We start from the raw sequence: 15,539 nt of genomic DNA, 5'->3' as shown, positions 1-15,539 counted from the left end.
CCAGGGTGGAAGGATCAATGGGCGCTCCTTCCAGGGGGGGGCCTATGACACGCCTGGGCCCCTCTGCCCTAGGCCTGCGGGTTCAGACCCTGCTCAAGGCCTGGCTGTCGGCATGAATAGTCTGCTGGGCCTGGAGATCCGTTATTCTCACACCAGGGAGCTGACTCTTTCCTGCCCCTTCTCAGGGGCACAGAAGTGTCTCCACCAGGGTTTTGGCACGGGGACATCAGGCTGTGGCGAGGTCGTCCTCTGGGAAACCCGAGACCCTTTTCCAGCTTGGTAAGATCAACAACTTCTGGCCCCTCTGAACTTGCTCTGCGTTGGCCTGGGCTCGGGCTTTCCCTGTGGCCCGGGACCAGTAGCGCAACCTAGGAAGGGGTGTGGGAAATCAGAATAGCCAGAAGAATTGGACTTTAAGTTCCTTAGAAATCCCTAGCGACCGCAATGCCCTGAAATTTTCTTTTTTTTTTTTTTTTGGTAAGGGTGGTGGGAGGATCAGCGGGGCGGGGAGAGCCGTGCTCCCAAATGATCGGATTTGAAGGGAATTTTGAAAAAGTTCCTTCTCCTCTGTCCAAGTTCCCGGGCTGCACTTGTCCAGCCCCTCTCCGTGGGTTCTCCAGAACAAGCGCCCTGAGCGGGCGCAGCTCGGCTCAGCGTCCACGCCGAAGGCAAGGCGCGCCTTTGTTGCGTGCGGGCCCAGTCGGGGATCCGTCTGCAGAGCGTGCGGTAAGCCGGGCGCCCCACCCGGCCTCCAGCTTTGAGGGGCCTACCTCTCTTTCTCCAACAGGTAGAGATGGAAGGAGGAAGCGGTCCTTAGATTTTCAAAAAGATTCTGGCTAGCAACGGCGGGTTATAGTTTCTTTCGTTTTGCGTTCACCAGAGTTGTTTAGAAGTAGTTCAATCAGGAAATAAGAACCTTGTGTCGAAATCCTTAGGAACCAGCGAATCTAAAGGCATCTGGGGGGCAAGCACGAGATTACTAGAGTCGTTTTCTGGCATTTTGGTCAGGTTGACATTTTGTCTGAGCCCCCAAATTACAGATCTGTAATGAAAATGACTCTGGGCTTGCAGCATCTTTGAAACCTAGCAGATTTGGGAGGAAAAGGTACGGATTGGAGGCTGGCAGGAGTTTGTAACAGCATAAATCTGACCTCGACCTTCAGCTCCCCTTCTCCCCCCCACCAGGAACCCACGGGACACTGGGAAGCCAGGAGTTAAAGTCAGCCCTGGAGCATCTCGGGGACAACGGGCGCTGAGCCCTGGCCCGAGCCTCAGTCTCTCCCCTCTGCTCATTGGCCCGTGCTCTCAGGGTTTCTCCTGTTCCCTCCTCGCCATTGGTCGGGGGCTTGCTTTTCCCCCCCCCCACAGTCTTTCTCTTCCTCCCCCCTCCCTCTCCCTCGCCCCAAGGACAGGAGCGCACAGCCTGCCCCCAGCTCCTCGGGAAGTGAGGAATTTAGAAAAAAAGTTTCCCAGAAGTTTGGATCAGAGGAAGGACGGGAAGACCAAGAGAGGAAGAGGGAGAGGGAGGAGAGGAAGGGAGAGGGAGGAGAGAGAGAGAATAAAAAAAAAGATGAAGTCCAGTCTACACAGCCTGTGAGCGCCTGCCCGGGTGGGTGGGAAGCAGGACGCGGGCGCTCATGCTGCGAGCGGGCGGCGCTCCGGGCGCTCGTGCTTAGCCGCTGGGGCAGCTAGGGGCGCCGGTCCCAGCCAGCGGCGGAAGGAGGGGGAGGGCGCTGGGGGAGGGTGCCAAGTACCCGCGGAGCTGCCGCCTCTCCCGGGCCCGGCCCGGCGGGCGCTCGGAGCGTGAGGGCGCGGGCTGCTCCCTCAGTAGCGGGGGCGAGCGGGGGCCAGGGTGCGGGCGGCTAAGATGAGTGAAAGGAGAAGATCTGCAGTCGCCCTGAGCTCGCGAGCACATGCCTTCTCCGTTGAAGCCTTGATCGGCTCAAATAAAAAACGGAAACTGCGAGACTGGGAGGAGAAGGGGCTGGACCTGTCCATGGAGGCGCTGAGCCCCGCGGGCCCACTCGGAGACGCGGAGGACGCGGCCGCACACGGCCTGGAGCCTCACCCGGGTGAGTGCGTAGGGCCAGACCGCGGGAGGCGGGCGGCCAGCCGGCGGGCCGAGTGGTGAGGAGGGAGGCCCTGGCCGCGGACGCCCTACCCTGCCTTGCTCTGCTCCTACGCGGCTGTTCCTTAGCACAAATGCCTTGAGTCTGCCCCAAATTCGCCGGAACCAATTTGGGAGAACTGGCCCAAGCTTTGCATTTCGTCGCCAAATTCAAGCAAGGAGGCCTCCTTGCTCGCATCCCCTTCTCCTCGGGGAGCGGAGCGCAGCGTTCCTGGTGCCCGCAGCGAAGCAGCTAAGGGGCTTGCAGGGCCCTGGGGTGAGGAGGGGCGCCGATGGCCGGCAAGGACGGGAAAGGAGAGGGGCTAAGACTAACTTCTGAGAGCTCCGGAGGACGAGCGCGGAGGTCTTGGCCCGACATCCCCTCTTAGGGAAATGCCCCGTTTACCCCGTTAGCGTTCAACCTCGGCCCTAGTCCTCCCCCTTCCCCCACCAATTTTTCTAGGGCTTCAGTTGTCGAATTTCCCCTCCTCCAGTGACAAGGGAGCATAGTCATATTTCTGCTTCGTTGACTTTTACCGAAAGAGGCATGTTAGGCCCCTTACCCTGCGCCCTGGGTCCGTATCTCCGTGTATGGGAGGGCATCGGTGCAACTGATTTGTATCTCGGATCCATATGCACACATCGCGTAGAACACAAGGAGGAGGTCGATGTCAGTATTTTAACAGAATGGGGGGTGGGATGGGGAGGGGAGACGACTTAACGTTTTATATTAAGTGCCAAGATTTCAACTGTGCAAAACAGTCGGGGGAACAGCTGTTATCAGAGGAATCTTGTACACACACACACACACACACACACACACACACACACACACCCGGCTCGCAGCTGGGGTTAGCGACTTCAGAAACTTTCCAGCCAGGACTTCTAAAACTATTCTGGAGGTGCTCCTTCTGACCAGCTAAGGCTGGGAAGTGAACCTGGGTCAGCGCACAGGCCAGCGCGGGGGGAGGAGGAGGCGGTGGCCTGCATAGGGATGGGGGAGGCCTCGGGCCCAGGAACTTGGGGGCTGGAAAACTGGCCGACCCAAGGAGGGACAGCTGTCGCTTACCATTTTCTCTTTCGGCAGTGACAGTTCAATTTCCATGCTCCCGGGGCTAATAATAACGCGATTAGCGGGTGACCTGCAGAGACAGAGTTTTATGAATTCTCCGTGTTCTTGCGGCCCGTTATGGTATTTGGGTTTAGTGTTGGGGAATTATTTTTATTAGTCGATGAAAAGAAAATTAAAAGGAGATTTATTTCATCCGCTCCAGTTTTCCCCTGCATCTGGATGCGGGTGCCTGCCCACGCGGATAACTGAGTGGGCAATCCAGAAAGAAATTCTCGGTTTATGTGTTTCCCGTCTCTGGCCAGACTGTTTCCTCACCGCATTTATTTGTTGTTAAAATCTTGCTTGGGCCTTCACATAGTTTAGTGGAAGTTCTTTCAGGCCTTATGACAACGGACGATTTGGAGGGTGGATTTACTTTACTTTCCCAACCAACTGTAGCAAAGGCACACATTATTTAATTGCGCGTGGCAGACGCCCTGTCCCCCACCCCCGTGCCCCCCATTTCTCTAGGTAGCAGGCCCCAGGAGCCGGCCTCAGTTCGCATGTTAAAAAGGACCAACATGCAGGGTCATAATCAGAGACTCAGCAGGAAGTTTTCTTTGTCTGGTCTTCTCAGCCATAAGCCAGAAAATAGTGAGGGCTTGGGCAAGGAGATGCCAGTCCAGGGCCATGAACACGCGAGGACCTGGTACCCAGAATGCTGTTCCCTCGCTGGAGCTGGAAGCAAGTAGGTGGTGAGGACCTCACACTTAATTTTACATAACAGAGTTCAGTGGATCCGTTCTCATTACCTTTATCACTTTTTTTAAAAAGAAAAAAATATGGCCTTTGGGTTAGAAAAAACCGAAATATGTCTGTGGGGCAAAGGTCCAGGAGGAGGAAGAAGCCGGAAACCGAGAGCACTCGCGGGCTTTCTGCCTAGTGAGCGGGCCTACCGGCGGGTCCTGGGCACATCGTGGGCTGAGGGGACTCCAAATTGGAGATCTCAAAACCCGTAGAAATCTCCAACATGGAGTCCCGCAATGGCCAAGGTTTTCGTAGCAACCGGACATAGGATGGAAAAGATCTCACAGAAAAAGGGCGCGGTGGCTTGGAGACTCAGCAGTCAGGGGAGCTGAGGAGGCTGAACTGTGTGGGCTCCAGAGCGTTGGGATGGTAGCAGAAGGCAGGGCCAGGGTTTGGGGTCCCCTGCCGGTCTTTTTTTCCCCTTTTTTGTCTCTCATTCAGCGCCCTAACAGTCGCACACAGGGCCTCACTTAAAAGTGTGTGTATGGTGGTGGAGGTGAGAGATGCGGCCCTTGTGATTCCATTGTGCCCAGGGCCATGCCTCTGCCCAGCTGGGCCTCACAATTCTGTTTTACCTCTTTTCCTAATTAGGACCGAGGGGAGGGGGTTTGGACCTGCTGCGTGGCTCGCCTGTCTGCCTTGATAAAAGTCTGGAACAGAAAACAAAAACAAAAACAAAAAACTACAAGAAAAACAAAATTGCCAAGGGGCTGGGGAAGGATAAACGCTGGATCGCGCGCGCGCACATACACACACACACACACACACACACACACACACACAGGACAACGGCTTAGCGCAATTGTATGTCAATCTCTCCATCCCCGCTCTTTGACTGATATCTTTCTCTCCTGCCCTCCCTGTCCGAGCCTCAAAAACCCAGGAACCTCAGGAAACTCACGGAGCAGATTTAACGTTTCGCTTTTATTCAAAGACGTGGCCTTGGCCTTCGCCTTTTCGCAGCCCGTTTTTCTTTCCGCGTCAGTCCGGACAGAGCTGGCTCCTGCAGCCTGAGGCGCCCACCTGCGGCAGCGGGGACCAGCCGGGCCTGCGCACTGTAGGCACTCACACATCAGAGGGCACACAGTATGTATTTCAAAATTTTCCACCGCGCCTGGTGGTCCCGAAAACTCCATGAGGCCTCAGGGCTTTGGAGAAGGGCCTGCGAGGTGCTTTCAATATCACACCCGGGCCAGCACTCAGCGTCTTTTGGAGAAGCCGCCAGGCCTTGGCCACCGCGGACTGGGGAGGGTCTTAAAACCCATCTTGGAGGAGGGTGACTCTTGAGCCCGCTCGCTCCCCCCCCCCCCCCCCCCCCCGCCTTCCGTCCGTCCGTCCCCCAGCGGGCAACGGAGGAAATTTTCTCCGGGAACAGCTGCTCGGGCTCGGTGGCCTTGGAAGTATATTCCAGGCACGTGGCGGCGCCAACGGCGCTCTTACCGCAACCCCGGCTTCCCTACTTGAGTTTGGGCCTTTCCCGCCCAAATCCATAGCCCTGTGCACTGAGGCCTGGTCTCCCGCGGAGCGAAATAATTTAAACCTTCTGCGGGGGCATTTCGGCATTTCCCGCTACAGAGCCCGCAGACTTGAGTCTTGAAGCCGCAGCGTCCTGCGGTCTTAGGAGGTGGCGAAACATGCGGGTGGGCGCACAGAACCGCACACCCAGGAACACGCGGGTAGGTCGGCACTTCGTGCACTTGCACACACGACAGGCGCCCGCGCTCGCTTTCTCCTGCGCACCGTCTGCACAACCCTAGTGAACCGAGACAAGAAAAGCCCTCGCAGTGCCTCAGAGCATTTTATTCGCTGGAATTATCAACTGCCCCCGTGAATTATATGCCAGTTCATGGCCTGTTCGCTCAGAGTAGAGCTCCAATATTTTAATTCTGACACCACCCCTCTACCCAGCCCTAACCCCCAACAGGGAAACACAGACCCGTTACTGACGTTTAAATAAGGGAGAGAAAGTGACCAGCGAAAAGTCTGAAGCCAGTGGGGAGAATGTGCTCAGGCGGGGCAAGCACCAGCCAGGTCTGGCTGGGACCAAAGTGCAAGGGTGCGCAGCGCGCGAGGTGAGCCGCGCAAGGGTCTGCCTGGGGTACAGTTCCCGGGTGGTGCGCGCGCCCCGGCACCCATGAAGGCCTCAGGGGTGCCCCGTCTGCGCCCCCAACGTGCCCAAGGCTCCTCCTGCTTGTTCCAAGAGGCCTTTCTCGATGGTTGTCCCTTTGGTAAGTAACCTTGCGTGAAGGGGACTGGGGGGGCGGGGGGAGTAGGCAAGATCTGAATTCTTCCTAGGCCGGTGAGGATGGTGATTTGCTTGAGATGACGGCCAAATAATTTTTTCGTGCACCCGTGGGATGGTGGCTAAATCAGACGCCCTCTGGCTGTGCGGGCCCTGGAGGGCACCCCCAATGGCTTGCAGGCGTGGGGAGGGTTATGAAGCCGGTCTTGTGTAACAGTGCGGTCTTGGCGCAGTGGCACAATAGAAATCACTAGGAATAAGGAGATAATTCTAACTTCTTCCATCCCCCAGACGGAGCAAACTGTGGGAGGACAGGGAATGGGGAGAACCCTGGTGCCCAGAATTTGGACTGCAATGGAAAGAAGGTGGAGTGTGCTGTGGTTTGCACCTCCTTACGTCCCCCCTCTTTCCCCAGCGGTGTTCAGAAATTCTTGTGATGGGTGTGAAAGGTCTGAGGTTAACAAGGGAGTGTGGGGGGAAGTCTTCTGGATTCTTGGCGAGGGCAGCCCCTGGCCCCCCACTGACACCCACCTGGCTCCTGGGAGACCCGTCCAAGAGCAGAGGCCTAATAGGCGACAAATGCTGTCCTAGACAGATCAGCCCACAGGCTAGGAACACAGCAATTCTGAATTCGTGACTCCACCGCCCACCCAACACTATTTCTCATTAAACATTTTTTTTTTTGGGTTCAGAGTTGGCCACTTTGGGTTTCCTGATTTTATAGGTAAAACTCCCAGAAAGAAAAGTTCATGAGGTGATGCACATGCAGATGGAAGGGGGAATTCCATTTCTTATAGTGGAGTTCGGACTGAAATTATATTGACGCGTACCCACTGTTTTCCTGCCCCCCCCCATCCCAATTACTTCAAATGGTATCATAAACGTTTTTAATTATTAAAATTGGTTTAAAGCCTCTTTAGTTAGCACACCCCGAATGTGAGGAGTGAGTGAAGAATGGTTTGAGATGCCTAACCTGGGAGCCAAAATTAAATGATGGGGACTGGTGGTTTGTATTCCCCTACTGATTTGTATAATTTCCTTTGCGTGTGTGGACTAGAGTTTAATGGAAGCAAGTCCCTCATTATTAATCCTTCATATTAGGCCACAAGGAGAGAAGGACAAGTACGTTTTGGCTCCAAAGACTGAAACATTTTGTTCATCCAAGCCTCTCCAAGGGCATTGCTAGCATTATTGAGTGAAATATTCCAGGTCTGTCACAATCGTTCTCTCTATTGCCAAAAATATTAAGAAGATGAGAACCCTTTTTGAGATCCTAATTATGGACTCTGATAAAAATTTATTTCTCGTACTAGGGAGGGAAATGGTTGCAGCACTTCTTAAGTCTGTAATTTCCTTCTCTAGGTGACGGCAGGGTTGTGTGAGTGTGTGTGTTTAAACGCAAGGCTGAACGCGCATATTCCACAGGGATAAAGAGCAGACTGGCATTTCACTTTCTGGAAATATAGACGTCCATCCATGATTATTCCGGGGTGTAGCTGGTTATTGCTTTCTTAGCCCCCCAAAGACAAGACGTTCAGCAGGAGAGAATATTTTAAGTGGTTTTCGAGTTTTGACCTTTTGGGGATACTTTCCATAGAGAAAAGTAGGGAACTGGTGGAATGTGGATGCTTCCCCCCTTCTTTCTCTCCTCCATGTGGTTTATTTTTGTTTTGCTTTTCCTGGTTTCTAGTGAGCTTTGAATTTTATATGTGCCTGACTGGGATACTCAGGGGTCTGCACTGGGAAGGGCAATTAGCAAATTTATAAATTAGGGTCTGTTTACACTGCTTTGGGCAAGGATAATCATTAGTTAATTTAAGTGAGGCCCTGGCTCTAAGTGTCAGGGTGGAAAATGAGACTCAGTAGGGAGGACCGGAGGTGAAATGAAAAGAGGTGGGGAATTCAAGTGACTGGTGACGACAAATCAACATTTATTCATTGCCATTAATGGCCTCACTTTGAGACAGGGCATTTTGCTGACTACAAACGGATGACGAGCTTTTGATACCAGAGTGAAAATAGGTCTTGAAATCATACATAGGAGTATAAAGTGTATTAAAGCATCTGCACACAAATGTAGCCGTTTATGAACAGATTTATGTGGGAACACCAAGTTCTGAATGGGACGTAGACAATATTTCAGAGAAAAGAAACTGCCGTGTGTGTGTGTGTGTGTGTGTGTGTGTGTGTGTGTGTGTGTGTGTGTGTTGGAGCCAGTTTAAAAAATTAGGAACACAAATTTTGGAGGCCAAAAATTTTTGTCATTTCTAGAGAGAATCCCAAATTTGAAAATTCTAGTTATTGGGAGAAAACAAGACTCATACAGATGCAATTTAAAAGAAAAGGGTGAGTGGGAGTTTTCCTCCCTTCATTGGCATTTAATTTTGTGTAAAATGCCATCTTCATTTCGGATGCATTCTGCCGAGCGATTAACTCACTGAGAGAAACTCGGATAATAATAATAATGGTTAATAGAAGTAACCAGTAAAACACTGTGATTCAGGGAAAATAATTTTAGAACGTAGGTGACATATGCAAAAATATAGTTGCTGAGGCTCTAATGGGCTGTTTCCAAATTGTCACACACTTTAGCGGATTAAAAAAACAATCCCCTAATTCTGGATTGCACACGTAATAGCCTAATATAGTCTCCTTTTAAAAACCAACATACTAGAAATAACATTAGAGCTCCCTCGGAAGGGATGACTAGAGGTCATTACCATACGCCCAGCCTGCCTTGGAGTTTTAGCGCCTAGTTCACCGGGTGAATCGAAATTCTTATTCGGAACTCCTGCTGCCTTCTTTTTACAGTCCCACAGCCTAGAGTGCATTGCCAGAACGGGGCTCGGAAAGCAGTCAGCCCCCCTTTTCTTCGTCCCCCACCTACTTCCCCTCACCTCGACATCCTGTTCCCTTCCCCCAACCTCCTATGCACACATTGAAAACGCCCATATTTCCCCCCACTCTCAAAAAAGCGTCAGCGACATTTCACCAAGGAGAAGGAATGCGGATTACGTCGTGTCCCGCGAAACCGTGCTGGGGACAGCGGGTAGCTCAGGGACCGTCACGAGTCAGGGCGACGGGCTGCCCGCGCCCGGGTCTGGCGGGCGGAGTTGTGGCTGGCCTTGGTGCGCCCTGGCCCCGCGCTCCTGCCCCGCACAAGGGAATGGTGGGTACCTTTCTCAGCCCTGGAGACATGCGGGGACTCAGTGGTAATTGGGAAGGCCTTGACCCCCCTCCCCGCTCCCCCCAAAAAAGATCAGGGGAAGAAACCCTCAGACCAACCAAACACCAAGCGGAGCCCACGGGCCCTACACCTCGCGCCGGAGGGGAGTTTGAATTTTTGCTTTCATCAGGCTGAACGAATTTTCGAGGAATCAGACGGACTTCAAACATTAGCAATTAGGAACCAAGAATCCCTGGGCCCGAAGAACTTTTAATCCCTAACCATTTCCAAATGGGTAATTCTAGGGTCAGTAAGGATCCTAGCCGGCGTTAGACAGGAAAGTGGCAGAGGTTCCCCGGTTCTTAGGATCCGGAGAGGCAGAGGTGCCCCCGCCCAGAGACACGCATTGCCCGCTGCCGACACAAAGGGATAGCAAACAGTTGCCCTCCATGTTCTTAAGGAGATGAAAAACAATGAAGTAATTCACTTCTTAAAAAAAAGTAAAGAAACCACTCAACCTTGCAAAGCAGACTGAGAGATGGCTAGTTCTGGAAGAAGCAGGCGGGACTGGCTGAATATTAGCAGAGAGGGAAGTCCAGCCTGGAGCCATCCTCGCTTCAGAAAGTCAGTCACATCAGAATTGTAACCTAGGGGTTAGGTGACTTGGGTGGCTCAGGGCTTCTAAAAAGTACTACGTGATTTTCACAGTGGGGACGGTCAGGCATTTGTGCCAATAAGTGACTGTGAACACTGCAGAGTTTTCTCTGGGTTTGACAAAACGTCCTTAACTCAGAAGCCTAATAACTTGATTTCTTTATTTCATTTTATTTTTTGCAGTGAGCTGGGGAAGGGCTATACATCTATGCACAATTTAGAAAAAGAAGGTTTAGTTAGAAAACAAATAGTATAAGCAAGCTAGCAAAGGAATACTGAATTCTAAAACATTTCAGAAACCGTAATTGCTCACGTGCGTGTGTCTATGAGACTTCACTATACTACAAAGCTTTCATATTTTAGATTATATCCATGTATCCTGGTAGGAAGACGGCTAGCCCTGCTTAAATTAGACTTAGATTGTAGTGCTAGCTTAGCCACTGATATTGGAACCAGGGATGTTTGTTTTAAAGGCAGACGTGTAAATGTTGAAAAAAAATGTTTTAAAGTTGCTGCATAGCCACCGGTGGGGCCTCAATGCCTGGTTTGTGAAATGAGGGTGAGAGGCTCAAATGACACCTGAGGCCCCTTCAGCTATAAGAATCTGTGATTCTGTTAATTTTTAAAAAAATTACCATTTTCTTCTAATGCACCTTGGCCATCACGTGGCTCATCTTCACTTTGTTGCAATGAGGAAAGCTTTGCTGCGGTTGTAGAAAGTAACAGTGCAGCAATACAAAGCCAAAGGGGAAAAAAAAAGATTTTTACAGCTAGAATTAAGAGCTTTCATAAAGCTCTTGAAAAGTTTTTAGATTAATATCACATGTTCAGAAGTCCTGGATCAGTGATTCTGAGTCCTTTGTGTTTAATGTAACCTGTTGTTGCTTGTGTGAACGCCCAGGACCTTCTTGCCAAAAGAATTCCATGGCATTTGTGAATTTAAAGGAAATGTGCGTTATTTTACGCTCTCACCATTTTTTGTGCCATTCTCAAAAAAGGCTGGAAACGTTCTGTGGATTTGAAAAGTGAAGACTGAGAAAAGCAATTTCATCACTGGTAAATTGAATTGGTGGAATCCCACCCCCCAAAAAAAATCAGTTTCCCCTCATTACTATTTGAGCCTAATGGAAAGCCCTTATAACTATTTTCCATGTCTAGTCTGCTAAGCCGAGATCTTGATCTGGCAGAGAGTAAGAATGCTAAAAGGATGACTTAGTAACAGGCAAAACGCTTGTCAACAAGATAGATCAGAAGACAGCTTAGCATTCAAGACCTCTATTCATAGCTGCTGAACTTGAAGGCAGGGTCAGACAAAAAACTGGGCCCAGCACTCACTTAGGAGGGTTTCTCATGTTTTTATCTTGTGGGACTTTATTTCCTCACCGACTTCTACAGCTGGGCTTCACATTCCGGTGACAGCTCCCCACCCTCAGTGGATGCCCCCCATTCTCGGCAGCCCCCACCCCTGTGCAGGACCCTGTCAGCACGGAGCTTGTGGAGTGACTGGTCGTCCAACCTCTCTACTGCCCTATGAACTGCTGTGGGGCAGGGACCTTGTCTTATGGCTTTTTTTCTCTCCAGAGCCTAGCACAGTGGCTGCTACAGAGCAAACACTTAATAATTAGTAAAAATATAAGGATAATACAACAAAAATAATGATAACTAGTAACATATATTGAACACTATGTGCCAGCCAGTGTACTGTTTTATATATATATATATATACACACACACACACACACACATATATATATACAGTGCTAATTATATATAGTGCTGTTATATATGTATACATATTCAAAATATGTATCTATATATATAACATATATCCTAAATACTAATATGCAACAATTATATATTTCAAATAATAATATATAATTCCATATATATATATATACACACACACACACATATACCAAATATCATTACTTACATATAACACATAAAATTCCAAAACACTCATTTCTATTTGGCACAATGCATGAATGAGTGATATAGGATAGTGGTTCAGGCTCAGGTTCTTGGGGTTAGACTGCCTGTGTCTGAGTCTGGGTTCCAACACGTGCTAGTTGTATGACCTTGAGCAAGTTTCTAAATCTCCCCCAAGCCCAATTTCTGCATCTGTGAAACTGTACTAGTAAACGTAGTCATCAAACTATGATCGGGAGGATTAAATGAGATGATGTACATGAAGGAACAAAGGATTGCGCACCGTGCCTATTATTCCGATACAGTCGAATTGACAGTGATTACTCACCTCAGTGACTAACCTGGATAAGAAGTTGTTGCAAGATTTCATGTCTAGTGGCACCACCCATTCCTCTAGTCATTTGCTTTCAAGGAGATGTTGGACTGGGAGTGGGATCACACCTGGTGTATAGAACACAGAATCTGAGTACACGTGCTAATCAGGTGAAATACTGAGTTGAGAGCTGCTGCTATTCAGGGTTTCACTGAGGCAAAAAGTACCTGAGGGAGCACCTGAAGGAGGAAAAGAGGGCTCCCAAGGGTTGGGATCAGCCTCTGATATAGGGGGTGGGCAGAAGGCGGGGCTGGGGAGCCCCAGCTTTATCAGCTCCCCAACTTGGCTCTGGCAGAAGGCAGAAGAGCCTTTCTGAATGCAGGGAAGTAAAATAACACACCCATGTTTCTTTATGAAACATGATATTTCTATCTGAAGCCCAGAAATCCCCAAAAGGTTAGGTTTAGGAAATAAGGAAGGTTCATTTGTATAAGGCCTTATGGATGCTAGGATTCTGGGCAAGATGAGACAGTTGTATCAATTAGTTGGGGCTACAGTAAAGGATATGTAGGTGTTGCTTGGTTCAGTTTTTTGTTTTTCTCCCCTAAGTGTAAGGAAAACCTCTAATTAAGCCGACTATCTGGGAAGAAGAGGTTGGGAAGTCTTTTTAGGGAAACAGCAGAAGCCCCAGCCATTGTGTTAGAATTCACATCTGGCCACACAGTTTTGCAGTTTTCTTCGAGAAAACAGAAGCCTGGATTTGATCATTTACTATTAAAAAAAAAAACACACACAAAAAAACCAGTTACACCCTAGATTTTGTTTAAATTGATTTCTGGCAGTGGAGGGCAAAGGTGCATTCCCAGGGGGAGAGGAACAGAGGAGGGGTCCTATCGAGGCCTCCCCCATTCAGGGAGCCCAGGGCACATCATCAGCAGAGCTCAGCCCCTGCCTGACCATCCAGAGGAGCAGGGAGCTGCTCGGCGTTAGCTGGAATCCAGGCCTCAGTGTTCAAAACAGCCTCTCTGCCGCCCACTTTACTTTCAGGACAGATGTTTCTATACCTCCCCAGCATCATCTTCTCTCAGAGTGCCCACAATGCCATCCAAAGGAACTTTTCATGGATTGAGGGTGCATGCTGTACCAGGCACTGCACTGATGTTTTTATTCACATTCTCTCATTGCATCCCCCCAATAATCCTCAAAGCAAGGTCACTGTTCCCCCATTTCACAGAGTAGGAAATAGAGGCTCAAACAGACTAAATAACTTGCCCACAGACACACAGCTCCAATCCAGTTGAAGTGGACTGGCCAGAATTTAAACCCAGGTCCCTGCGGCTCCAGAGTCAATGTCCTTAACCACTAGACTACACTGCCGCCCCCTGCAGATGGCTCTTCAGTGCTCTATGGAGAACTTTGAACTTTTGTAGGTGGAACTTCATGCTTGCTGTTCATTCTGCCCTTCCAAACAGAAATTGTTAAGTCATAAATGTGAGAGAGCTGGTTATAGTTTCTGGTCTCTATCTTCATTTCCTATTGTTATTTTAAAAATATATTTTTTATTGATTTCAGAGAAGAAAGGAGAGGGAGAGAGAGAAAGAAACGTCACTGATGAGAGAATCATTGATCGGCTGCCTCCTGTGTGCCCCACACTGGGGACTGAGCCAGCAACCTGGGCATGTGCCCTGATGGAATGGAACCGTGGCCTCCTGGTTCATAGGTTGACGCTCCACTACGTGGGCCAGGCTCCTATTGTTATTAGTCTGTCCAGTCCTCAGGTGCCTTCTTCTCTACCAGCTAGCAGAAGCTTCTGTGACAGTGATGTAGGGTTGAGTTTCTAAGCCATGGCATTGGATTGGCACATGCACAGCCTTCCCAACATGACTTGCTTTTTCTCTGACTGTAATACACAGAAATCTCAGTGTCTGAAATGTGGTGGCTACATATTGAATTTGATCTAAAACCCCCTCATCCTAAATCTCCCTGTGCAGTGAAATACAGTGAGCTCTGTTTTACCCATCGCCTTCTCCATTCACAACGGGATGGAAAGAATCTGATTGGTAATTGATTCAAAATGGAACAGCTTAGAAATGTATCAGTTGCAGTGACGAGCAATTCGTGCATTTCTAAGTATGGTTGATTTTTTTCCAAACTCAGCAATCACAGCTGAAATCCCTTTGCCATGGATTGAATTTACAAAGGAAGAGATTCTGATTTCCACAGTGGCTTCTTTTTAATGCCCAAGGATTAAGAAACCGCCTCGAGGACCCACAGCAAGTACACCCGCTCTCAGAGTTGTGGCTTTAACTTTAACCTCTGAGTGACTGCTCTGAGTCATTTATTTTGTAACAGCTCTATTTAGAGTGGCCTTGTTTGGTATGGGATCAGTTATTTGCAGAAATCTCTCATGCCGTCAAACACTGACACCCCTTTGCTCTTCTGACATGGTAAAAGTGAATGTGAGCCAGGCAGTGAGTTTCAGGGAACTTAACATTGGTTTTCAGGGCTTCTTGGTCCACCTGTTCACTGTTTCTCCATCACTTTTCCTCCCACTCGCACTAAGCATCCTCTTAGGAAGTCTGGTGTCTCCAACAGGGATTTGGAGAAAAACTACACCCTCCGCTTTTGGTGGGCGGACTTCATCATTAATGCATTTCTTGGCTGTTGGACTGTAAGGTCTATCATATTCCTGTCTGTTGTGCCCAGTGATAGAAAGTGGCTTTTATAACTAAAGAGAGAAAGATGTAAAATCCATGTCTGTTTTAAATCTTTGCTTTCTCCTATTGCCCACCCCACTCTGTGCAGGCAACGATTGATGGGATTTGATAAGCTCTTGTAGCAACAGAAGCATATGAATCTCCGGGCCCATTTCCTTTCCCAAAGAACCCAGGTGGAGCCAAACTCTTGAAATATAGAGTGTGGCAGAGGATAAGGTGAATGCTGCAATTTTGGTGATTTACTGGATCTTACCCAGGAGGTCCGTCCTATAAAAAGTGTAGATTCTGCAAGATAGGAAACCTGCCAGGCTTGGGCCATTCATTTTCCCTCCAGTGTTCAGAGCACTGGTTGCATGACCAGCAATAATCCTGTGAGTGTTGGATCTCAACTGTTGCAAGAGCGAGTTACCCAGAGATTTGACATATATCTGTGATATTCTGATGGCCTGGTAGGGACTGCAGGAACATAGGACCACTTAACTGGTGTAGGGATGAGCAAATGGTAAACCAAGCCCGAGAAAGAGAGGGAGGGAGGGAGGGAGGGAGGGAGGGA

At 49.5% G+C, this 15,539-nt stretch overlaps 1 protein-coding gene across 1 annotated transcript in view; it reads left to right on the top strand.

The window, feature by feature from the left end:
- Positions 1-1,780: 1,780 nt before the first annotated feature.
- TBX15 (T-box transcription factor 15) overlaps positions 1,781-15,539 on the top strand; it is a 98,558-nt gene continuing 84,799 nt past the window's right edge. The window contains exon 1 of the mRNA XM_080648080.1: positions 1,781-2,072. Coding sequence (XP_080504206.1) covers positions 1,868-2,072 — 205 coding nt within the window. The 5' untranslated portion in view covers positions 1,781-1,867. The remainder of the gene's footprint in view (positions 2,073-15,539) is intronic.

This window comes from Plecotus auritus (genome assembly GCF_963455305.1).
Source record: "Plecotus auritus genome assembly, chromosome: 12".
Lineage (NCBI taxonomy): Eukaryota > Metazoa > Chordata > Mammalia > Chiroptera > Vespertilionidae > Plecotus > Plecotus auritus.
Note: the sequence above shows the minus strand (reverse complement) of the source record. Positions and strands in the feature narration are given on the sequence as shown.